This window comes from Tiliqua scincoides, chromosome 3, assembly GCF_035046505.1.
Source record: "Tiliqua scincoides isolate rTilSci1 chromosome 3, rTilSci1.hap2, whole genome shotgun sequence".
Classification (NCBI taxonomy): Eukaryota; Metazoa; Chordata; class Lepidosauria; order Squamata; family Scincidae; genus Tiliqua; species Tiliqua scincoides.
The window spans coordinates 201744722-201771032 of NC_089823.1; the positions used below are offsets into that span (position 1 = coordinate 201744722).

Here is a 26311-nt window from a genome sequence, read left to right on the forward strand (position 1 = left end):
ATGAGGTCACAAATTCAGTTGTATATACGAGGGGGTCCCTGCTCCCAGTAATACATTTCCTTGCATTTAAATTCTCAGTTCCAAGGTCTCATACTGAGCCTTTCCCCTGCTATCTGAAATCCTGGTTGTACCTGGTGACCTTGTGCTAGCTGTAAAAAGGAGGGGTGTAGCATTGCTGTTGACTCTCGTTTGGTCTTTTTAGGTCCCAGGAAAGGAATTTGCGCTTTGAAGATAAGAAAAGAGGATTGCAAAGAAAAGAGTCCAAGAAACTGAAGGCACCAAAGGAGGAGATTTGTTCTTTGGGGAAGCCACACTCAGGGAAGATGTGCCCCAAATGTGAAATCATCATCTGCAGGGTGTGCAACACCCTTCACTCTGAGAGCAGCTTTATTGCTCATAGCTTATTGGATCACTATGACAAGGGAAGGCACTCCTGCTGTTCAGATTCTGAATTTCCTCAAGACCACTGTGTTTGCAAGAGCAGTCTGGGGCCAGCTTGGCTGATGTCAGATCTTATAGGTTCAGCACATTAGCCCATAACGAGAAGCTTTCTTTGCATACAGAAGCAAAATCTGAGTGGGAACTCCACTTAGCACACTTGTCCACAATAGCACATATTGTGCTATGTGTTGGCCTATAGAGAAGGCATTTAATAGCATGGCTTGTATTTTCCTAGTGGCTCTGTTGTGTGTCCTGGAAGCCTTTTAGCTTGTCAAAGTCTGTATCCTGATCTGTATGTGGAATTGCTAATGGAGTACAGAGAAGGATAAGCTGTGCAAAATGTCATGGATTTCATTTCTCAGCTGAGAAAAGAAACTAAACGTGGCAGGTCAGGCTAGTTCTATATTATATTTATTTTGCAATCTAGGAGAGTTTATTCATTTCTAATGTGGTTTTCTGTAATCTATTGTGACTTTGAGAAACACTTTTGTTGCTACTCTGGGATATTAAAGTTTTATTAAAGTTTTAGAGATTGTTTAAAAAGACTTGTATGCAGGTAATGGAAAAGATGCAAAAGAAAGCAACTAAAATGGTTATTGGGCTGGGACACCTTCCTTATGAGGAAACACTACAGTGTTTGGGGTTCCTCAGTCTGAGAAAAAAGGCACCTGAGGGGGGGCATGATTGAGACATACAAAATTATGCACTGGAAGGATAGAGTGGATAGAGATACCAGAACCAGGGGACATCCACCAAAATTGAGTGTTGGGTGAGTTAGAACAGACAGAAGAAAATATTCCTTTTCTCAGTGTGTAGTTAGTCTGTGGAACTCCTTGCCACAGGATGTGGTAATCCCCTTTAAAAGACGATTGAACAAATTTCTGGAGGAAAAGTCCATCATGGGTTACAAGCCATGATGTGTATGTGCAACCTCCTGATTTTACAAATGGGCTATGTCAGATGCAAGGGAGGGCACTAGGATACAAGTCTAGTGTGCTCCCTGGGGCATTTCATGGGCTACTGTGTGGTACAGGAAGCTGGGCTAGATGGGCCTATGGCCTGATCCAGCACGGCTGTTCTTATGTTTTTATGGGAAGGGGGAAAAGAGTGGAGTCAATTATTTCCATCTCACTGGCATGCTCTTTGGATGGATTTGGGCAACCAGGAATCATGTGGGAGCTACTCAAAAGCATACCTATCTTGATTGCTAGTTAAATGGAGAGTGGCTCCATGTTGATAAAATTCTCCCTCGAGGTAGCTGTGAAAGAACTTAATGTTTGAGATCTTCAAGTCTCTTGAAATGGTAAATGGCTGTCTCCTCTATGACCAGCCCACTGGAGAAGAAGCTTAGTACTTCTGGTTTCAGGTGTACTGGCAAGAGTTACAGAGGTCTTCACTTATAGTATAGGTGCTATGAGGTAGACCTCCATAACTCTAGCCAGTACACTTGAAACCGGAAGTTCTAAGCTTCTTCTCCAGTGGGCTGGCCAAGAAGGTGACAGCTGGTCACTATTCCAAGAAATTTGAAGGTATCAAACATTAAGCTCTTCTACAGCTAGCTCTAGGGAGGATTTGGGCAACTGGAAACCAACTGTCAGTATAACCAGTAGTCAAGATATGCATTGTCTTACTGGGTCAGACCAAAGTCTCTTAAATCTAGCATTCTGTTGTCAACATCCAGATGACAGCTCTTGTCAAGTAATTTAGATGATGGCTCTTATTTCCTTTGTCTTGAGTACCTTGGAGGTGCAGTCTTGCAACTTGGAAGCTCCATTTAGCTATCCTCATTTCATCTGTTTCTAAACTTGTTCTCCTCTCTGGAGAGGGCCAAGAGAGAGAATTGGTCTGATAGAATCCTAAAAACCTCAGTTATTCTGGAGAGAATTATGCTGGGGAACAGGCATTATGAGGAATCTTTCCTATATTCTCAACTTCCCCACAGGCTATGGGACAGTTTTTTTTTTTTAATGGAAGGGATAAATATACTTTCCTTCTTTGCATTGTTAAGGTTGAGGCTTGTTTACAGTTTCCTGCTCACCTAAGCTTGAGTCCCAACAATTAGCACTAGAGAGCAACTGCTAAAACTATGGGGGATTAGGGTTAGGCGAGTAGAAAACTACCCATTTCGCCTCAGAATCTGGTGGCATGATATTATGGCAGAGGGAAATGTCCCCATTATTTGTATCTCCTCTGTGTGATTCTTTTCAGGTCCCTTGTGTCCTATAGGCCAGTGTTTCCTCAAACGGTGGGTTGGGACCCACTAGGTGGGTAGTGAGCCCATTTCAAGTGGGTCCCCATTCATTTCAATATTTTATTTTTAATATTTTAGTGTTGATGCTACCATGGTATGTGACTGCATTTGGGGAAATGTTGCACATCTGTACTTTTAACAAGCTACTCTGATTATGCTTTTAACAATGATAGTAAATGGAACTTATTCCTAGATAAGTGTGGGTAGGATTGCAACCTAGGATTGTTAAAAAATTTTCCTGTGTGATGTCACTTCTGGTCATGACATCCCTTCTGGTGGGTCCTGACAAATTATCATTCTAAAAAGTGGGTCCCAGTGCTAAATATGTGAGAACCGCTGCTATAGGCTATAACTAACTGCTCTGATAGACAACAACTGGTGGGTAAGTGTGAGAAATGGGATGCTGGATTAGATGAGCCTTTGCTCTTAGACAGTCAGGTCTAAGGAAGAGAGCTCCAGAAGAACAAAGCTCTCAAAGTAGAATTGGGCTAGTCCCAGAACCTATTGCACAATCTTTGGGCCTTGAGTGTTACAAGGAACATCAGTGGAATGCCTTTTTCATGCAAATATTAAATAAATTTCTAAACTCCCTTCACATTCCCATATATTTGCAGAGTAGAATTAGCACTTCCAGATACCTCCTCCCTAACTACTGTCTCTCAATGCAAAATTAGTGCAGGCTTTGCTTTCCCCTTCACTTCATGTCTGTTACAGTGACACTCATTTAGTTGTTCAAATGCTAACCTATTGCTGGGAGTCTCTGAGAAACAGAGAAGGCAGGGCATGATTTGTGCACAAGAAGCAGCAAGTTTTCCTGTGGGTGTCATATGTGTTCCAATCCATTCCCATACAGGTAGGGTCTGAAGTAAAATAGATACCATAGGAGACTACTGTGAATAGGTTCTGGCAGCAGCATCAGCATATATCAGCCATCTGTGCAAGAACCTTGCATTTGGTCATCTATATGAAGCTTGTCAAAAAACTGTAATTTACTAGATTTTAACTGGCTCTGGAAAAAATGTACATGATGGCCAGTAACAAAATATGTAAATTCAAACTTCCATTTCTGACCCATGCATCTTAATTTAGGTCTAACTACTGTAAGGTAGTTTTCAGATATGTCTAGTAGCAGACTATCCATTTGATGTAATCAGTATAATGCAAATATTTTTACCCAACTTACTGTGAACAGAAAGACTTCAGACAAATGTTTGTGATTGGCTCTCTCCAAATTAGGTGTATTGTATTCCAATCATCAAATGCCCCCCCCCCCAAAAGGGTTGTTTCAGACAAAAGGGTCAGTGCTCTGTGGTTTTAATCACTATCAGTCACTCTAACCTATCTCATAGGATTGTTGTGAGGACAAAAGAAGGGGGAGGAACTACCACCTTAATTTTCTTGGAGGAAAGATGGTAATGTGAAGGCAGCAGGTGAGGCAGAACTGCCCCATTGTAGTCCATGGCAAAGCACTGCAGTGGTATATAGGTGTGAAAAATGATAAACAAGTACTCATAGATCCCAGCCAAAAAAGCCTCTGTATTTTTGGACTTTTATGGTTAATGGAATATTGCTACAATTTGTAAGGAAGTTTTTAGTTCTGTCTTTTGCCCTTTAAAACTACCAAAGTGTTCTAGCTGTTCTGATAGATTCTTCATGTGTTTTATTCTTTCCTCTTCTACATAAGAGACCCACTGAATCAGGTCATAGGCCCATCTAGTCCAGCTTCCCCTCTCAGTGGCCCACCAGCTGTTTTGGGGAGCACACAAAACAAGAGACCTGCATCTGGGTACTCTCCCTTGCAGCTGGCATTTTGAGGTAGCCTACTTCTAAAATCAGGCTTGTAACCTGTAATGAACATTTCCTCCAGAAATTTGTCCAATCCCCTTTTAAAGGCATCTAGGTGAGATGCCATCACCACTTCCTGTGGCAGGGAGTTCCACAGACTAATTACACACTGGGTTGAGAAATATTTTCTTCTCTCTTAACTCTCCCAACACTCAATTTTAGTGGATGTCCCCTGGTTCTGGTGTTATGTGAGAGTGTTAAGAGCATCTCCCTATCCACTCTGTCCATCCCCGGCATAATTTTGTATGTCTCAATCATGTCCCCTCTCAGGCATCTCTTTTCTAGGCTGAAGAGGCCCAAACGCCATAGCCTTTCCTCATAAGGAAGGTGCCCCAGCCCAGTAACCATTTTAGTCGCTCTCTTTTGCACCTTTTCCATTTCCACTATGCCTTTTTTGAGATGCAGCGACCAGAACTGGACACAATACTCCAGGTGTGGCCTTACCAGAGATTTGTACAATGGCATTATAATATTAGCTGTTCAATACTTTTTCTAATGATCCCAAGCATAGAATTGGCCTTCTTCACTGCCGCTGCACATTGGGTCAACACTTTCATTGACCTGTCCACCACCACCCCAAGATCTCTCTCCTGATCTGTCACAGACAGCTCAGAACCCATCAGCCTATATGTAAAGTTTTGATTTTTTGCCCCAATGTGCATGACCTTACACTTACCTTCTTCACCACCACTGCATGTTGGGTCAACATCTTCATTGAGCTGTCCACCAGTACCCCAAAATCCCTCTCCTGATCTGTCACAGACAGCTCAGAATCCACTAGCCTAGATGCGGTTTTGATTTTTTTTGCCCCACTGTGTATTACTTTGCATTTACTTACATTGAAACGCATCCGCCATTTTGCTGCCCATTCTCCCAGGTTGGAGAGATCCTCCTGGTCATACCTTTTCTTTTCCTCTGATTGTAAGCCTGAGGCAGGGGTATGTTTAATATTTTTATGTTGATTGGAAAGTTTAACTCTCATTTTATTTGGCAACACATGTAGGTTGGACCCATGTGTGTCCTTCCTTATGCAGGAATCTTCATAGAAGCTCTATTTTATACATTCTGTTAAAGCACTGTAGGAGAAAATGGGAACTAAACTCAAAGGTGATGATGATCTTGTTGTCTTGAACTCTTATGCAAAGAAGAGAACTGCTATAGAATTACCTGCACTGCATGAACTCCTACATGTTGGCGGCTATTATTTTCAATCTACTCAAAGTTCTTTGTATCCAAGTCAGCACTCTGAGAATGGAGTCTCAAAAGGAATGTCCTTCAGAAGAAAGCAACTATGGTAAGTGTGGCTATCTCATGCTGAAAGGTGATCACAACATAGAGTGTATGTGAGTGCACTTCTGAGACTGGAATTTAGCATCACATTTATGGCATATTTCTCCATCAATCTTTGAACATTTTAACATGACAAACTGAAAATCCCCAACATGAAAGCAGTTGAATATCAATTATCTCATTGTATTCTTTAGAGAAGAACACACATGCCATTGACAAAGTAAAATAGTATTTAATGCAATTCCGATTTAAAATCATTGTTTTGATCCAAAGGTCACATAATTTCATTCAATCACAACCAAAACTAAGAATCCCAGTGTTCTGTGATGAGCAAGCAGGACTTAAGTCCACCTCCCCACTTCGTCAAAATATTACAGGTTACCTCTTTTAACCAGGAGATCCTATTGCACGTTTATTGTGATTTGCTCCTCTTTTAAGCACCTTAGTACATGGTTCCTCATTTATAAATTAAAATCCAGTTTCTCCATCACAGGTTGAATACAAGCATCCTGGACAAGACAAACAGTATCACTGCAGGCATTTAAGGAACATAATAAAGAACAGATCCGACTCCACTTTGGAGTTCTTTTAAACAATGCTACATTTTTAGCATGGATTTTTAACCTTATAAATTTCTTGGCTTTGACATACATTTCTCTTATGTTTGGGTGCAGAGGCTTGTAACCAGATTAATATCAAGTGTTCTTTCCATATATATCACAATTGTGAGAACAATACAACTTTATGGATGTTGCTGGAAGACTGAGAGGTCAACTTTTTATTGAAGCTTATGCAGATGTTCGCTGGTTGTAAATCTTTTAAAAGTGGAAGTTTAATAAAACTCAAAAAGGCAGTTGACTTCAAGGTGGAATTTCCAAGACTTCAAGGCTGTCCCAAACAAAAAAAATATATGCCCCAATGAAGCAGTCATTCATCAGTGCTAACTGATTTGCATCAAATAGCACTTGGCAAAAAGGGGCCATCTAAATAGAACTGGCAGTAGTTCAAGACAATAAGCAGCTTTCTGCTGTACAATGACCTGGCAGCAATTGTTTACAATATAACCAATACACTTATGCCAGTAGAAAAATACATATTCACACAATGTTCACTTGATGCAAAATTAAGACATCCAAAACACTTCAGACACTTTGACAATTGGTTCTGTAAGAGGTCTCTAGTCATCTAGACGGCACCAGAGAACCTCAACATTAAAAAAACACAAACATCCCCCCAAATATTTACACCTTCCCAAAGTATCAAAATAATAATAATATAAAAGCTTAGTAGTAGTAGCTTTCAACGTGCAAAGTCAGCAGAAGTAATTATTGAGGACATCAGCTAGTTTTACAAAATCTTGTCAAAGCATTCCGAAGCAGAGTGCAAAACAATCAGGAATCATTCAGGCAATTTCCTGGGATGTGTTTTTCTCCCTTTAACACTTTTGTCAGGGCAGTATTAAGATTAGTGCAAACTCTTAACACTTCCGAACAGTGTGTGCCATCCAGTTCACTTTAGTAGTCCAGCTTTCTCTGAGTGCTTCATCAAACTTCTGCTTAAACTGCTTTAGTGCATCCTCATCATTCTTCCCCAAGGCAAGGGAGTCCTAAGAACAAAAGTACCATTTCAAAAGACTTAATTCACCCGCACACTTTTCAAACATTTTCAGATTTCCTTATTAGTCTAGCTCAGGATCTCCATATCCTGCCCCGCAGGCTGGTTCCAGTACATGGACGAATCCTTACCCTGCATGAGTGGAACACTCCATTCTAGCAGATGAGTCTCCTTTCCATGCCACCGATCTCCCCCAAACTGCAAGCTGGCCAGCTGCTTCTGAGGTCAGTCGCCCCAATAGGCTTTGTGCCTGGATTTCCAGGCAGAAGTAGCTGGTCTGCATGCAGTTTGGGGGAGATCAGCGGCATGGTAAGGAAGCTCCCTGGTGGAAGAGAGTGTTCCGTTTGCGCCAAGGAAGCTTTTTTTGGAATGCAGCGGTCTCCACTTTGGAGACCACTGGTCTAACCCCTGATCTTAAGTCCTATAGGAATTTTGAGGTTGAAGTCCATAGCTCTTTTGCAGGCCTCTGCCTTTATACACCATAGGCTCACCTGTAATCAGAAGCCACAAAATTATACAAATCAATAAAACACCGTCACACTTTTCTAAGATTAGACTACAGATTACAATAGTTGTCTGGAAGAGAGCAGTTAGTCTTAGTTCAGGATACTGCAGGAAGAGCTATAGTTCCAGGAGAAAGCATGTTTCTTCATGCAGAAGGGTCTCCGTTAAAAGGATCTCCAGTTTACAGGTCAGGCAGCAAGATTGGAAAAGACTTCTGCTGCAGACCTTGGAGAGCTGCCACCAATCAGTGCTGACCATACTGGGAACAATGGACAACGGTTTGGCTCAGTATGGCAGTTTCATAAGCTCATAGCAGATGGGGAATGTTGTGATGATTACGACTGAAGCATCTCTGAAAAATGTTGCACATAATAAAAATTTTGAGTCAGAGTGAGAGGAACATTTCAGCGTTTACCTTTAGATACTGGATGTCTTTAACAGATGTTAGCTCTGGAAGCCCAGCTGTTAACATCAGTGCAAACAGGGTGATAAATAGGTTTCCATGTCTTCGCAGGATCAAGTATGCTTCTTCACAGCATTGGCGGAACCTGAACAGCCACAAAGGACACATACTGTGAAGCAGGGCTACAAAAAGTGGGCCAAACTCCATGAAGCCTGATCTGGTTCAATACATATTTGTTTGCACAGGACTGGCGTTCAGTCACGATGGTCATCTGAGCTTTCAAATCCATCACCTGCTTCACTTTTACAACTCTCTGCAAATATATATGGCTGCAGGCAGTTTATTCTTCAGGTGAAAAAAGGATATACTTGGAAATTGTTTGCTTTCTATTATACACAGCAACAGATAAATTACAAGGACATTCAGCTCTGAAGGAAGGAAACCAAATACTGTAGTCAAAAGCAAATTAATATAGCTAAGGGTTAGGCGGTAATTGCTCTTATAGACTTTGGACATTTTCCCATGGCATGCAAGGGGAGGGGAAAAACAAAAACCGGTATCACATGTTGCCCAGTCCACACAAACACACAAGGCTAACTAGGTGGGCAGAGTTTAGTGTTGTAGCAACAGCCAGACAACAAGATGAAGACCCTGGAAAATCAGGACTGTGCAACTGTAGCTGAAACACTTGTTACTTCGCTCAGTAAGTGACAGCACAGTTGTGTCAGGGATAGATCTGTACATGCCATTACAAGATCGGACACCACTGTGTGCAGGTTGCTCCTGGAAGCACAGATGCCTGAACTATTCCTTACTGATAGAACTACTTGTTCCACCGTGAGAGTTTTTGACATTAATCCGATACATGTCTAAATGCATTTATACATATCCCCTGCTTTGGGAGAAACATTATTAAGAAAGCTGCTACTGTGGCTGGAATCCAGAGCTACAGAGGAGTGGTGTCCCATTGGTGGAAGTGCTGTATCTGAACCAAAGGATAGTTCCACTTACACATGGGGTCCGTGCACAAGCAAAACTCTCCTCCTGCCAAAGTTCTGCCCATTATCCAAAGTGAATTGGATTTTCTATTTAAGCATATGAAAGGAATGCGCAGGAACCTTTCCATATTGCAGCAAGACCAGGTTTTATTTTGATGGGCTTCCATGAATTTTAGACTGGGCTTGGTAGCCAACCACAGCTTCTAATAACTGGTAAGGTTCGTCATTGCGGCCTTGTGTTCCAAAGAGGCAAAATAACACCATCCTTTTACTACTACTACTGCCTTGTTGGGGTGCAAATTACAGGTGAGAGGGCAGGATGATGCATTTGCAGCAACTCAGACCCGTAATACTAAGGGATATACAATAAACTTCAATAATGGTTCTAATTGTGATGATAATAAAATAGGAATATTTTGTGCAAGTATAACATATCTTCAAAGATGATTTCTTTCTCTACAAAATGCATCATACCAGTCGCATCTCATTCTTTCAGGCTGATGGATTTTGTGACAGAAACCAGGTTTGCCTCCCCCAACTTGGCAATAGAACCTTCACTTAGAAAGATCCAGAGCATCGACAAGATCATTTTAAGAAACAAACACACTGCCTGACTGTCTTTTCACTAGCCATCAATAAAAACACATTTTTTTCTCATCACAGTGCTACTTCCCCTCCCCTGCAAGAGTTATGGTACAACAATAAAGTAAGAGGCTATAGCTCAGTGGGAGAGACATGCTTTGCACACAAAAGTCCCAGGTTGGATCGCTGGAATTTCCAGGCAAGGCTAGGCAAAAACTCAGGAGAAAACCCTATGTAAAACCCTGGTGAGCCAAAGCTAGTCAGTTTTAGCTAGCCAATACTGAGTTGGATGAACCAATGGTCTGAATAGGTATAAGACAGCTATGCATGGTCCTATATGGTCTTGCAGGTCTTCCAACAGCAAGATCTGGGTTTACTGTGGGTCATCATGGGATTCAAGACAAGAGAGAATGACAGCTCCTGCTTTACCCTGAACCAGCTCTGAACTCTGGTTCTCTTCCTAAGGACTGCTGCTCCTTCAGTGCAAGTGACAAGATTAACTCATTGTGCCTTAATGTGACAAAGGTCTTTTTGTGTTGGTCCTAAGAGCCCCAAGTTGAACTCTATTCTTGGACTCTCAGGGAAGGTGCTGGGAGAAGGCAGGCTGACAGAGCCAAGTAGCACTTGGTGGTTAGCATGTACATACCCCTTCCAGAACTCTGCTTTCCCTTTTTTATTTAAAGTCAGCAGCTGAACTGGGAAGAAAAACTACTAGTTCTATCCAGTGTCACCATGTCACACTCCAGAGACTAAGCTGGGGGAGGGGCATATGGGAAAAATCCACCTTCCAGGAGAGCTCAGAACTTCAGGAGTTCTGATAAAAAAACAAAGCAGTAGCACCCATGCATTATCAAATGCGAGAACCTACGTCATAACTCATGAACATGGATTAGACAGGCAATAGTTAAAAGATACCTAATTTATTAAAAACTCAAAAGAAAATAAATTGAATAAAATGAAGGGGGGAGCTAGATAAAGTATAATCAGGCTGGTGGGAAAAGCCTAAAAGCTGGATGGACACAAAGAAAGTAAGTTTGATCTAATTGATACAATAACCAGTAATGCCCAGCAGATGGAGGTGGGATGCTGCTCAAAAGCAAAGCATGCAAACCCCCAATGCTTAGCAAAACTGGTGCAGTCTGCAGACTGGCTTCAAGTGGGAAGATCAAACAAAATTCCTCAACGTGCCTGGCTAGAACCACAGTCCCTATCACAAGCTGCTTGTATTGTCCCAGGAATCCTGATCCCTGCACTTATTGGAGAGTATGTTCTTTCTGTGAATCAATACTAGATATCACAGCAGAACTGACAGAAACACAAACGAGCATCCTTGTATTTGAACTTAAGTAACCGAGGTTTGATGATGTGATCAAGTCACCCAACTAGAGGAGCGGAATCCACCTGGCCACTCCATTCCACCATTTTACCTAGACGGGTAGGTTTAGCTACCCAATTGATAGGTACATGCCAATCTCAATAGGATGATTCGCTGCTTCAGGCACAATGGAGGACTCTGAATCCACAAAATCATATGGGATAATGGTATTTCAAACCCAGGACAAAGGCTGCGACAGGAACATGTTCCAACACCTTTTTAGACTACAGGGCCACCACAGAGCTGGGGGGGGGGAGGTTTAGAAGTGTTCAAAAAATAAGGAAAAAATAGTTCCCTGACTAGTTCTTAACAAAAGATCCATACAGAGCAATTTAGCATTGTGAGAACTGAAAAAAGTGTAGTTCTATTTGCAATGATGGCTTCATTTCAAGGCATGCCAAATGATTTTTAAGAGTGTGGGGTAACACCTGTGACATTGTTTTGACACATTTAGCACTTACCGGCCAAATTTTTCAGTGTTTCCAGTTTTCCCCTGCTGAATGACATGAATAAAATCATAGGTAAGAATGAAAGGCACTCGTTCCCTTTTAATTCCAAATTTGGATTTGAAGTTTCCAAGTATGTGGCCAAAATCTACATGAAAGAGCTGGAAAAAAAAATTAGAAACAGAAATGAGTGTCCCTGGGGAAATAATTACAGCTCTAAAAACTTGGATAATACTCAACAAATGTACTCCCAAAGAGGACATGGAGATATTTTCTCCCAATCCCATTTCATACTAGCTGCAAGTGCACAGTAATTGTTTGTGACTTTAAACTGTGAGGTCTTTTTAAAAAAGATGAATAAGCACAATACCAGGTGTAGTATTCTAGGTAGACTTTAATAGCAATGACATGCAGATTGTATGCTTCTAAAGTATGAGGGAAAGTTATTTTGCAGTTTATTTTGCAAAGTAAAAGCCTTCTAAAGTGGAAAAAAAATAGTGTATATTGTGGGGGTTTTTGTACATAAAAGTGTTATCTGTTTAAGAAGATGCCATGAAGGAAGTGATCCTTACTACCTTTAGAATGGTACTCAAATCGTTACACAGGGCAAGTTTACACCATGGATATACTGAACTCAAAGACAGCTCCTCGTCAGAAAACCTTATCAGCTGAATACCCTTTTAAACAATAGCAGTCACAATCAATACACTAAAAGCTCAGGCAAATCAGTACTTGTAGTGGAAGATCCTCACTGAAACATTTCCCCAAGGTGGTAACAAATGCTTTGCCTAAGAAAATTCTTACCTGACCATTCTTTCTAACCATGATATTGTCACTATGTCTGTCTCCTATGCCCAGTACGTAAGTAGCTACACAGTAGCCAGCACAAGACAGAGTGAAGGTCTCAATGGCTCGATCCAAGTCATCTCTACATTGCAAAAAGAAAAGAAAAAAACCACAAACTTTGGATAATTTTTACAAAGAAAAAAGAATTTGTATATAAAACATTTCAAAAAGTTGCTTAATTATGGCTAGGAATGTAGTCATTCAGCTATCATCAGGTATATTCTAAAAAAAAAAAAAAGGATCTTTCTATTTGGAATAGTGAACACAGAGACCACCTTAGATCACCACTTCACAGATCACCAGTTAATGAACCCACTGTGCGTTTACTGTTTGCTTTTGCAGTACATCTCTAACAATGGATAAGGCCACACACATTCATTATACTGCAAGCACACCGTAGAGAGCTATGGCAATCTTTTATGGGTCCACTGTGAAAACATGCAGTGTGTTCATCACTCTTTGTGCAAGACACAGTGGCTTACAGGCCACACAGAACATGCCCCTCACAGCTGGTTGCTTAATTATGGCTAGAAGGTGTAAGATCCGAAAAGTATCCATAATGCTGCATTGAATACTGGGCAAACTGGATTCAGGTTTGAATTCTTGCCTGCTTTTTAAGAAGTGCTTTAAAAAATACTGAATAAAATTAGAAAAAATCTATGGCACAAACAAAAGCATTGGGGTCAACCATGCCATTAGCCGAATCAAAAATACACAATAGTGAGAGATACTTCTGTGAGTTGTGTGCATTATGTGCAACTCATAGTACATCATGAGTTGCATTATGTGCAACTCATAGTACATTTTTGCCTTAATCCTACCAGAGAAGGAATGCAGGTAGGCTCATGCAATTTCCATCTTCTGTTCCAGTATGCCACAAAAACCCATGTGGCATCTGTACTTCCAGTTAGTCAAACCATGACTTAAGACAATACTCTCAGCATTGACACTGTAAAGAACCCCAGGAGGAAGAAATGTTATTGGCATATTTTATAAAAAGACAGGATAAGAAATTTCACAGGCAAAGCATTGCCCAACTACATCTGTTCGTGCACATTTTATGTATCTGGCTGACTGCTATACTATTGGGATGGATCTCTCCTCTTCCCACTGATGTAGTGGAACATAGTAGACAGACCTAAAAGACATTTTAGACATAGTAGACAAGCCTGGTACTTACAGGGAAACTTCTGAAAAATTTCACAAGTCATGAGTCTGGAATCTTGCTCAGTCTAACACTGAGATCTTTTGGAAATTCCTTCCATGGTTAACCATGTCAGTGGGGTCCTGCTTCTTAGGAACCAAGGAAAGGAAGACAGGCATACAGAGTGTTTTTAATCTGCCAGAATTAAACCAGCAAACCCATCAGTGAATAATACACTGGGGAGAATGTCCAGAACAAAAGGAACTATTGGCAGAATGGCTACAAAACAAGCTGCTAGGAATTTAATAGCCTTTTTTATGGTTGATACTTTCCTCAGTAATTTCATTTGCAGGGCAATCTTATGTACCTGTATGTCTACTCAGAACTACTCAGTTCTATGCACTGGGCTGTTAGTCTAACTTCTGAGTAGATATGCATAGGTCTAACAGCCCAATCCTTTGATCGGGTTTCACTGCCAGAACTAGCATTCCAGCAGCCAGACCTACAGCATCTCAAAACACGATGCTGTATAGTTATTTCCAGAAATGGCAAGTGGTGCTGGTTGTGTGGCAGCAGACTGTCTGGAGTCCCCAGAGCAGTTGTCAGTGGTAGGGGTGAGATGTGGGTGGGGAGGTGGAGGGAGTGGTAGAACTGGGGGTGTAACTGGGTGAGGAGGAAGCAGGAGGGGGTGGATCCGGCAGCAATGGTGCATGCTAGATTTTATTCCCACCTCTTTTCTCTGCTCATATACCAATTATTTTGGTGGTGTATGTCTGAGGAGAATCATAAGTGGCCCCAGGGCTTATGTGGAAGCAACTAAAAAATGTTTACTTACCTCTCATTTGCCCTCAGGTCACTCCTCCCACCACTGGATGCAGGACACATCCTTTTTGGTACAGCTGCATCAGCACTGGTGGTGGGGGGATAGGATTGGGACCTAACTCTCAGAAACCTGTGCACAGGATTGCAGCTTTTGGTTTGTTTGGAAAAAGGTGTTTTCACTTAAGGCCTAGGCCAGCTATTACACACACCTAGCCCCACCCCTCCCCAGTCACTCCAATTTATGATTGCTCTTAAAATATTACACTATAAAAGCAATTTGCATAAACACTGACATGTCAGTGGTTTGCTAAAAACCCATAATTAACAACGAAAATAAGTATCCAATTATAGCTTACCCTGTATTGTTTTCTTTGAGCCAATTTAAGAGGGCATCTTTGTTGAATGCAGCAGCAGCAGCAACATTACTACTATTTAGCTGAATGTCCGCAATGGTCTCAGACTTAGAAACGACCTCAATTAATCCAGAATGATCTCCTGTTGCTAAACAACCATATGGTGACATTCTAGAAAAAGGGAAGAGGAAGTCAGAAACGTTAAGTTCATTTTAAAGATTTTTTTAGGCACAAACATATCGGCTAAACTGAAGGTTTCCAAGAGTTAATCCAGTGGTTCCCAAACATTTTTGACTGGTGGCTCCCTTGAGCTACTGGCTGTGGCTCCCGATTAGAACTACAATCCTAAACATTGTATAGGGTGGTGGATTTTTCTCAAGGATTCTGTGGCTCCCCAGCTACTTTCTGTGGCTCCACAAGAAGCCACAACTCACAGTTTGGGAACCACTAATACATTGACACGTCACCAGTGTTCAGTGTTGAATCCAGGCATTTTCAGCCACTGTGCTGAAAAAGCCACTGTAAAATGCCACTTTTTCACTGTGCTGAAAAAGCCACTGTGCTGAAAATGGTACATGGCACATTGGTGTGCCATGAGTGGTCCACAGGTGTGCCACAGGAATTTGGGGGAAGATCATTTATTAGTAGGGCCAATGGGGATGCGAGCCCCCCACTGGCAGTATGGTGTGCCTTGGCAATTATAAAAAAACCTGATGGTGCGCCATGACAATTTTAGTGCCTTTTCATTGTGCCATGAGATGAAAAGGATTGAAAATCGCTGCTTTAATCAAAGACATTAAGATATTTGCTGTCTTGTGCTTTTACAATTGTGACAACAGATGGCAGTATTTCCTTTACTTGTAGTTTAAACCTCCAAGCTGCCAAAACTGTACATTCGGCACACTGGCAAAACACTGGAAAACATAAAAATGCACTCCCTAGCACTGTTGAGATCCTAGCCTGGAATACCCACAGAAGCAAGCTGGTCACAACTTCTATGTTTTTTGTCAGGAACCCAGCCATTTAAATACACATGCACCATTCACAACCAAATGTGAACACACTCAATCCAGCTTTGGTATTAGAATTTGGGGGAAGGGAATCCTCAAGCAAAGCCTTCTGCTGGACCTCATATCCCAACCAAAGGGCCCAGGAAAAACATAAGAGGGGAGTTAATGAATGTTCTCCATCAGTTCTCCTGTTACCTTTACTGTGTGGCTATGCACAAGCTGGGAGAGGGGACAGGTGCTTCTCCATCAGTACCACTGCCAAGGGCTGCAGCAGTGGGTAGCGACAGATGCTCTTCTCAGCAGTTGTTGCATTCAGATGTTTCAAGTTCCCCCCCCCCCAATCCAACATAGAGGCTTACTAGGCAGTGGTAGACAGCAGTGGCTACGGACACTTCCGGGCATCACAGAGGCACAAATAGGCCCTTCAGTGGGGGAGAATACTTGGGCCTATAGCCTCACCTGGCCAACCCCCAACCTCCCCGAAGCTGCCTGTGGATTTTGCCATTTGAACTTGGGAAGCCTTGTACTTCACAAAGTTGGGTTTCCAGAGTGCCCCCTGTTTGGTGGCCAATCTGGGAGGCAATACTGTTGGGAGGAAGGAGGTTAGTTAAGCAAGAAAGGAAAGAGTGGCATTGGACACATAAGTGATGAAGACTTTGTTTCAGAAACACAGCAAGGTCAATATGGATAAGTTGGAGGACAAACTATTTAGTTTGGAACTGAACTTTTCCATGTCAGAAATGGTATCAGAGCAGGGGTGTGTGTGGTGGGGGGGGGGAGGAAGGGATTTGTGGTATAAATTTGAATCTTATTGTACATAACCTAAGACTAAAAGGAGGGTTAGGGAGAAATGGGTTAAAGGATAGCAGGAAGTGGCCAAAAGTGGGAGGTAATTTTCAAAAATTATCCATCCTGAGCATGTCTGACAGAGCAGGAAAATAATCACTGTAAGAGAATGAGACAGAATCTCTGTCATTCACTCTCACCATGTTATTCCAGAAAACCATAGCTTCTTATATAGAGGTGGCCCAAGAGTCAACTGTTGTGGATTGCCTCAAGTGGTGAGTTGTAGGGAGCAGCAAAAAGATTCTGGGTGCTTTTCACCCCAACTCTGCTGCTACAACCTGAAACCTGCCACCAGCAGAATCACTGTAATCTGCTTCTTACTTGCTAAATGCTCCTGGGGCATTCTTGTTTGGCTTAAAGGGACTGTGAAGGAGAAAGGTAAGAGGATAAGAAGCAGGTTTGCTGCCCTCTGCGTGGGGGGTGGGGGGGTGGAGAACACAAGGTGGGACCTTTGGTTGCCCCTGTTCTTAGATGCTACAGGATTCCCTGAACTTCAATACAAGTAATTTTTAAAAAATCTCAAAATCAAGAATGCTCAGTTCAATTTGTTTAAAAGTAATTGCCTCTGCAAAGTTAACCATGCATCATCCAAGAATCTCAACATTGATTTAGAACAGACACACTAGGCTTATCTGCCAGTTTAGTTTTCATAAGTGCTCTGATTCGAAGTCTGTGGATTCTTCATTTTCCACCACTGTTCTACTTTTAAGTTTGTCCATGCAGTTCAAAATGCCGAACTCCACACCCAGACCCCTGCTGTCACACATGTAAGATCCTTGCTCTCACATCATAAGGAAGCACTTTGGGGTTGCAATCACTACACAGCAACCTGAAGGAAGGTCTCACTAGGTTAAAGTGCAACCCTGCTCCACTCCACGACATTTCACCCCACCCTGACTTGCCGTCTTCTCTGGGCACACTGCCAACAACTTCCCCTTCAAAAGCAGGCAATGATGAAAGCTGCTGGGCCCCCTGAGGACACTCTGCTCACAACTGGAGGAAAAAACATCCTTGTCAGAGAGACAGTTTGACAGAAGTCAAGCTGGGGACAAATCCTTGGGGCCCTGTCCACCTCATCCTTGCCTTTGCCATCTGTCAGTGGGATTCTTTTGTCCATGTAACACAACTATATAAAGACAACCACTGACAGATCTATAAGCCACCTTGAGAAATGAATACTCTTTCCCCACTCGTCAGTATCCTAGGTTTGTAAAGATTCCTCCTATCAATTCAAGTCTCCAAATAAATTCAGTGAGGGTTGGGTTTCTTTCTTTTTTGGCACAATGTAAGAGTATACCTTTAAATGTAACTTTTTTTTTTTTAAGACAGCAGAGACTTAAATAAACTTTTTCTGTTTTCGTCACTCTTGCTTCAGTTTTTGTCTCCCCAAAGCATCAATTCCTACTTGCTTATGTGGAATTTGTGCGAGGAAGGGGTGGAAAGAGGAAGAGTTGGGGTAGTAAAACTGCTGAGTATACAAGTAACACAGTGTGGTTACCCTCTGTATCCTTCTCCCCTCAGAGCTGAATGTCAAACACTTAACTATTAAGTCCTTCATATTTACCACTGCCTATATTTGATCTTCCCTGAAACTGTACCTGACACAGGACTTCAGCTCCATGCTGAAAACAAAACAGTGCATGCAAAATTACAGCCAGTTATGCAACTGCTGAGGTACAAAGCCTCACCTGAAAAGAAAGACTTGGCAACCCTATTAGAACTACTCCAATGAATCTTACACATCTCCAATCACTCCACACTAAAAACTAAGGAGAACAGCGATCCGTTTTGCTGCGATCCGTTTTGACGTGCACGTTGGGGGAAGAATACCAGGCAAATCTCTAACAAAAACCCTTGACTTCCGACGGGCGGACTTCCCTCAAATGAGGAGGCTGGTTAGAAGGAGGTTGAAAGAGAGGGTAAAAAGAGTCCAATCTCTCCAGAGTGCATGGAGGCTGCTTAAAACAACAGTAATAGAGGCCCAGCAGAGGTGTATACTGCAAAGAGAGAAGGGTTCCACTAAATCCAGGAGGGTGCCCGCATGGCTAACCAGTCAAGTTAGAGAGGCCGTAAAGGGCAAGGAAGCTTCCTTCTGTAAATGGAAGTCTTGCCCTAATGAGGAGAATAAAAAGGAACATAAACTGTGGCAAAAGAAATGTAAGAAGGTGATACTGGAGGCCAAGTGAGACTATGAGGAACGCATGGCCAGCAACATTAAGGGGAATAATAAAAGCTTCTTCAAATATGTTAGAAGCAGGAAACCCGCCAGAGAAGCGGTTGGCCCTCTGGATGGTGAGGGAGGGAAAGGGGAGGTAAAAGGAGACTTAGAGATGGCAGAGAAATTAAATGAGTTCTTTGCATCTGCCTTCACGGCAGAAGACCTCAGGCAGATACCGCTGCCCGAACGGCCCCTCCTGACCGAGGAATTAAGTCAGATAGAGGTTAAAAGAGAAGATGTTTCAGACCTCATTGATAAATTAAAAATCAATAAGTCACCGGGCCCTGATGGCATCCACCCAAGAGTTATTAAGGAATTGAAGAATGAAGTTGCAGACCTCTTGACTAAGGTATGCAACTTGTCCCTCAAAACGGCCATGGTGCCAGAAGATTGGAGGATAGCAAATGTCACACCTATTTTTAAAAAGGGAAAGAGGGGGGACCCGGGAAACTATAGGCCAGTCAGCCTAACATCCATACCGGGTAAGATGGTGGAATGCCTCATCAAAGATAGGATCTCAAAACACATAGACGAACAGGCCTTGCTGAGGGAGAGTCAGCATGGCTTCTGTAAGGGTAAGTCTTGCCTCACCAACCTTATAGAATTCTTTGAAAAGGTCAACAGGCATGTGGATGCGGGAGAACCCGTGGACATTATATACCTGGACTTTCAGAAGGCGTTTGACACGGTCCCTCACCAAAGGCTACTGAAAAAACTCCACAGTCAGGGAATTAGAGGACAGGTCCTCTTGTGGATTGAGAACTGGTTGGAGGCCAGGAAGCAGAGAGTGGGTGTCAATGGGCAATTTTCACAATGGAGAGAGGTGAAAAGCGGTGTGCCCCAAGGATCTGTCCTGGGACTGGTGCTTTTCAACCTCTTCATAAATGACCTGGAGACAGGGTTGAGCAGTGAAGTGGCTAAGTTTGCAGACGACACCAAACTTTTCCGAGTGGTAAAGACCAGAAGTGATTGTGAGGAGCTCCAGAAGGATCTCTCCAGACTGGCAGAATGGGCAGCAAAATGGCAGATGCACTTCAATGTCAGTAAGTGTAAAGTCATGCACATTGGGGCAAAAAATCAAAACTTTAGATATAGGCTGATGGGTTCTTAGCTGTCTGTGACAGATCAGGAGAGAGATCTTGGGGTGGTGGTGGACAGCTCAATGAAAGTGTCGACCCAATGTGCGGCGGCAGTGAAGAAGGCCAATTCTATGCTTGGGATCATTAGGAAGGGTATTGAGAACAAAACGGCTAGTATTATAATGCCGTTGTACAAATCTCTGGTAAGGCCACACCTGGAGTATTGTGTCCAGTTCTGGTCGCCGCATCTCAAAAAAGACATAGTGGAAATGGAAAAGGTGCAAAAGAGAGCGACTAAGATGATTACAGGGCTGGGGCACCTTCCTTATGAGGAAAGGCTACGGCGTTTGGGCCTCTTCAGCCTAGAAAAGAGATGCCTGAGGGGGGACATGATTGAGACATACAAAATTATGCAGGGGATGGACAGAGTGGATAGGGAGATGCTCTTTACACTCTCACATAATACCAGAACCAGGGGACATCCACTAAAATTGAGTGCTGGGCGGGTTAGGACAGACCAAAGAAAATATTTCTTTACTCAGCGTGTGGTCGGTCTGTGGAACTCCTTGCCGCAGGATGTGGTGCTGGCGTCTAGCCTAGACGCCTTTAAAAGGAGATTGAACAAGTTTCTGGAGGAAAAATCCATTATGGGGTACAAGCCATGATGTGTATGCGCAACCTTCTGATTTTAGAAATGGGTTATGTCAGAATGCCAGATGCAAGGGAGGGCACCAGGATGAGGTCTCTTGTTATCTGGTGTGCTCCCTGGGGCATTTGGTGGGCCGCTGCGAGATACAGGAAGCTGGACTAGATGGGCCTATGGCCTGATCCAGTGGGGCTGTTCTTATGTTCTTATGTAACAGGGTGAATTTTTGCCTGTTGAGCATCTCCTGAAGGTCAGAGAAGCAAAACAAGAATGATAACCATTTTATTATATAAGACCAACCCTGCTGGATCAGGACAAATGCCCAAATGGTCCAGCATACCATTTCCCAGTGTTGCACCAGCTGCCTCTGAGAAGCCCAAACAAAGGACAGGAAGACACACTCCTCTCCCACTATCTCTCTCATGCAACTGGCATTCAGAGGCACGCTCCTGCTAAACCAAGACCATGACCATAATGACCATGATATTGTCACTGATAGACATGTCCTCCCTTCTGAAGCATCCAACTAAGTGGCTATCATCACATCTTGTGGAAACAAATTATCCTCTGTGTGGAGTAATCCTTTCCTTTTGTCCATCCAAAATCTCCCATCTGTCAGTTTCATTGGGCGACCCCAGTTCTAGTACTGTAGCAGAGGGAGAAAAATAAAAAAAAACTTCCCTCTATAACAAACCACATGCATAGTTTGTTGTCTCCATCATGTTCCCCTTAATTGCCAAAATAAAAAGCCCCAAACATTGTAGCCTTTTCTTGACAAGAAGGAGTTCCAGGTCTCTGATCATTTTGATTGCACTTTGCACTTCTTCAAGTTCTACAATAGCCTTCTTAAGATGTGGTGACTAGAACTGTGCATAGTACTCCAAATGTGGGCTGCACCACAGATCATATAGGAGTAACTATAATGTTAGCAGTCTTATCCTCAATCCTTTTCCTAATGTGCCCTCACGTGGAATTTGCCACCTTCACAGCTGCTATTTCATTTTACTTTTGATTTGACTTTCCACAAGTTTACATGCAATGGACATTAAGCTGACCTGCTTATAATGTCCCAGATTAGTCTGTATATTTTCTTTTTTCAAATCAGTGCTACATTTGCTACCTTCCAGATTTCTGGCATGGAGGTGGATTTACTGGATAAGTTACACAGAAGATCAGTATTTCACATTTGAGATCCTTAGGAAACCTTGAGTGGATCTCATAGACAGTTGTTAATTTTTAAACTGTCGATATTCTTTAGAATTTCTAGAACCCTCATCTATTTGACAAAGTTCTTCGGATTCCCTCTCTCAGACGATTAGTTCAGGTACAGCTATCTGCCCTATGATTTCTACAGTGAAGACAGATGCAAAGAATTCGTTCTGCTCTTCTGTGATCTCCGGATCCTCTTTAAGCTTCCCTTTTATTCCCTTATTTTGTAATGATCCATTGCCTTCCTGGCAGTTCCCTCCTTTTGATATATTTAAACATTTAATAGTTTGCTTTGCTGTTTTTAGCCACATGGTCGTCATATTCTTTTTTCATATCTCTTACATTTTCTTTTGCCAGAGTTTCAATGTGTGTCTTTTTGTTCTCCTCACTTGGGCAAGACTTCCATTTTCTGAAGGACTTCTGGCCTTTTATAGCTTCATTGACTCCTCATGAGCCATGCAGGCACCCTCCTGAATCTGGGGGTGCCTTTTCTACTCAGTGATTTACATCCTAGTTGAGTCTCTCTTATTGTGGTTTTAAATAATTTCTATGCACTACGGAGTGAATTGACTATCTCAACTTTCCCTTGCAGCTTCCTTTTTACGAGCAACAGATTAATCATACATACCTGCAATCACTTTATTGACATCCCTACCAAAACCTGACTGAATTAAGACATGACACTGCAGAACCAGGGACTAAAGGTACAGGAAGCCAGGTAGGGTGAGCTGAAAATAGGCTGTGATATATTAGTAGATCTCTGGGTGATTTGTAGATCTGTAAGAGTCCCCAAGACTCCTAATTTTTTTCAACAGTTGTAAGAAAAAAAAGCATTCTCCCAGCTCCAAATTAGGCTGCTAAAATAAAAGAGAGTAAAACTTGGTGAATTCTCATGGGAAAGGATTCAGACCTCAGTCCTGGTAACTGGCTCTGCCCACCCCTGAGGTAGGCTTATTCTCTGCTTCATTTGATACCCTTAACCATCATCAAACCACTGGTGATTTTTTATTTTTGCATGCACTAAAGGTCTCTATGCTCCTTTGGAAGGTACCAGAAGATTGAGCCCCAGGTAACTGGAGGCTGGACCACGAAACTTTTCTTCTTCATGGCAGCAAGTTTTTGTAGCAGCACAAGCAGCTACCAATATTCTGAATAAGACTTAAGTAGGCAGCTACACCGAGGGAGACAGAATTTAACAAAATTCACAACTTCAAAATGTGTTCCTTCCTTAGAGAGAAATATCCAAGCACTGGGAAATTCTAAAAGATTCTCCAGAGACTTCTTGGGGAATTATACTTTCTTGGTTGATTATAAAACAGAAAACCAGTCATCACAGGATGATTTGCCCATTTAAATCTAAACAGATTAAAATGGAGAAAGTGTGGGTCTGGATGTTGTCACTCTCTTAAACCAAAGACTATTTCAACATCACTTGGTCATTTCTTAGCAATGTTAAAGGGGGAAAAAAACATTTTTCCCCTCTAGTGCTCTGAACAAGGACACTAAGCAGATTGAAATAAAGAGACTAGGAAATTCATCTGAAGATCTTAAAGAAGAGTTTGAATATCAGCTGGGATGCTTAAAAGGTTAAGGGATCCTTGTACTGCGGGAGTGAAAGCTCTATAGCCCTTTAATTCATTCGCTGCTTTGCTGAGTTCAGTACAAATGGGAGGAAGACCATGCCAAGATATTTATAGCCCTCTTTTCTTCAAACTATTTTGTTAACACTGTAGGTTTCCTCGTGGATAAATGTTCTTAAATGTTTTGATTTTTTTTGGTAGATTTCATTTTTTTCCCCCCAAGGAAAAGGTGCAGAAAGCTGTGTTGTGTGTTTTTGTTCCACAGGCACATTTTAATAAGTTATAATTACAAATTAAAACAGTTTTAAAAGTGTACTAGGTAAGTGATATAGGTAGTATAGTGTCAGCAGATACAGCCATAGTCATTACACAGTCAACTAGGTGTTTGAAAAGAATGGGGTTTTTTGGGGCAGATTTTTTTTTTTAACAAAAATGAGAAGTGCAGAAAACAATGTTATGTGTTTTTATTTCGTTATCACCGAAAAACTGAACCTCTACTTCTGGATCCTAGGGCTGCAATCAAAGGAATGCGTAAAAATATTCACAAGGACCTCTGATTGGGCTGAAATCAATTCCTTTTCTTCACTATGATCCCACCATTTCCTGAGAGACTTTGATAGCAAACTTGGCTCAGCATCCTCCTCCTTTTCCATTTCCTGAAGGCAACCTCAGATAAGGGAGAGCAAATCAGAGAAAGCATGTCTAATAACACACCCCGAGCAAACTGCTGATTGCTAAACAAGGCGTGTGGGCTGTGCTGGATTCATAACACCACCTTGCACTAGGGAGGCAGCAAATATAGAACACCCAATCCAATTTGACAGCTGTCAGAAAGGGAGACCCTGCCCAAACATTGGCAGCAGTCACAAGCAGCCTATCAGTAAAATCAAAACAATCTCCAAATAGAAGAGAATAAATCACTGCGATTTCAGAGTAACTAAACACTTATGCATTTACCCTAAAGAAAACTACATTTCCTGAACGAATCAAACTTTAAATTCTTCTGATATTAGAGACCCTAATAAAAGGGAAATGTCTCATGATTATCATATTTGCCTGATGGGTAACTTGTTTACAACATCTCTGTTATCTGTGTGGGCTCTTGTTTTGTATATGAAGTTCATTCAGTTGGTGAAAACTCCTACAAAACATATTTAAGCAATGAGCTCAAGCTCACCATATGTGGTGTCAGAAATACAATATCTGACCTTATAAACAACAGTAGCAACTAAAGCCTTATGTACTTTACAGGAATTTTCAAGACTGAACAAGGACACTAAACAGATTAAAATAAGGAGAAAGGAAACTATTACCTTTCTTGCAAAGTTTAAAAGACCACTTTTCAACTTTCATTTCGAAAACAAATTACAATAGAATGAAATGAAAGTGAGAGATTTCTGTAATTCTGATAAACGCACATCAAAATCAATACAAGGGCACAAGAAAATGCCTATCACTATGACAAGCAAATGCCTTAAGTTTCTGTTCCATTCAAAAGTTTCCAGTTAGTAAATTTTGGCACAAAATGATTTCTGCTTGAGAAACTGTAAGCAAAGGTTGAAGCACAGGAAGAAAAACAATCAGCTAGAATAGACAGAATTGCTTCACAAGATTTAGAAGCAGTGGTGGATAATCTGAGTCACTTTGATATTTAGGAATAAATGAGCAGTCATTTTAAGACTCTTACAAAAGGCATGTACTTTTATTTTGCCCCTACACTTTCATTCATTCCTACAGGTTTCTATATAAACTTCTTACTGTTTTAATCAAGAATAGAATTGCAGGGTAACACCTATGTTCCTAAGCATTGCAAGGAGTCACACCACCATATGAGCCAGGACTCCTCCCGTGCGCTGGTTTCCCAGTGCTGGATCCAGACCAGAAAAGGTTAAGTTTTTGCTGACTGAAGATGGCAAGTGGGGGTGGAGGGGGGTGGGAGAGGGCAGAATGGAGGCATTTTGGGGTGGGGGAAGTCAACAGATCAGGCTCTTGAGAGGGGATGGGACCAGCCTTGGTGACCTAGGCTATATCCTAACCCTCCTCTTGAACATCCTAGCATTACACTGGGCTGCTCGGATCTTTGCCAGTGAAATCTTGGGGTGGCTTCTAAATGACACGGGTAAGAGGCAGTCCTTACTCTGAGTTGCGGGGCAGCCATCTCCAACCCTGTTCAGGAAACAGTGCAGGCCAGTTGGGCTTCACAGTGGTTGAAAATGGCTGCCCTAAGTCATTACGATGCACACTTTGGAAGCCCCTGCTCTAATGTAAAGCCATACTTAGTCCAAGATACAACTCCAGTTGCGGTAATGCAAGTCATTCTTTTTGTAGCCATAACTAACACAAGCATGCAGGATGATAAAGATAGATGTATTTATTTAAACCCACATCCATATTATCACATAAATGATCTAAAACACATAACATACAGACCTATTAAGCCATCTTTGACTACTGCTTACCATTTGTCTATGACACCCCAAGTCTTCACAACCTAATTATATGTGACTGAAAAAGCAATGAGATACAGAAGAGCTAATAACTACAGGCACTCTTACCGAAGATCAAGACCAGCCTCTTTCCAAAGTAAATCCATCAAGCGTAACATCTGGAGTGTTAACATATCTTGCCTTAGATCTATCAGAAAGGTAGAAAGGGATTATTGGACTGAATAACTTGCATAATAACGAAATAACATGAATTAAACGCATGTGGAGAACAAACAAATATGCAGATTGCAAAAAGACACATTCAAGAAAAGTTGTTCAAAATTTTCCTTGAACTTGTGTTATTGTAGTCTGTATATCTCTTT

General features: G+C 41.9%; 1 protein-coding gene across 1 annotated transcript in view; it reads right to left on the reverse strand.

Annotated features, from left to right (window-relative positions):
- Positions 1-6077: 6077 nt before the first annotated feature.
- The window catches only part of PIK3CB (phosphatidylinositol-4,5-bisphosphate 3-kinase catalytic subunit beta), a 100915-nt gene continuing 80681 nt past the window's right edge, over positions 6078-26311 (reverse strand). The window contains exons 19-24 of the mRNA XM_066619384.1: positions 26058-26136; positions 14918-15085; positions 12554-12677; positions 11765-11910; positions 8361-8493; positions 6078-7433 (exon numbers count right to left, since the gene is read on the reverse strand). Of these exons, the coding sequence (XP_066475481.1) occupies positions 7305-7433; positions 8361-8493; positions 11765-11910; positions 12554-12677; positions 14918-15085; positions 26058-26136 (779 nt within the window). The 3' untranslated portion in view covers positions 6078-7304. The remainder of the gene's footprint in view (positions 7434-8360; positions 8494-11764; positions 11911-12553; positions 12678-14917; positions 15086-26057; positions 26137-26311) is intronic.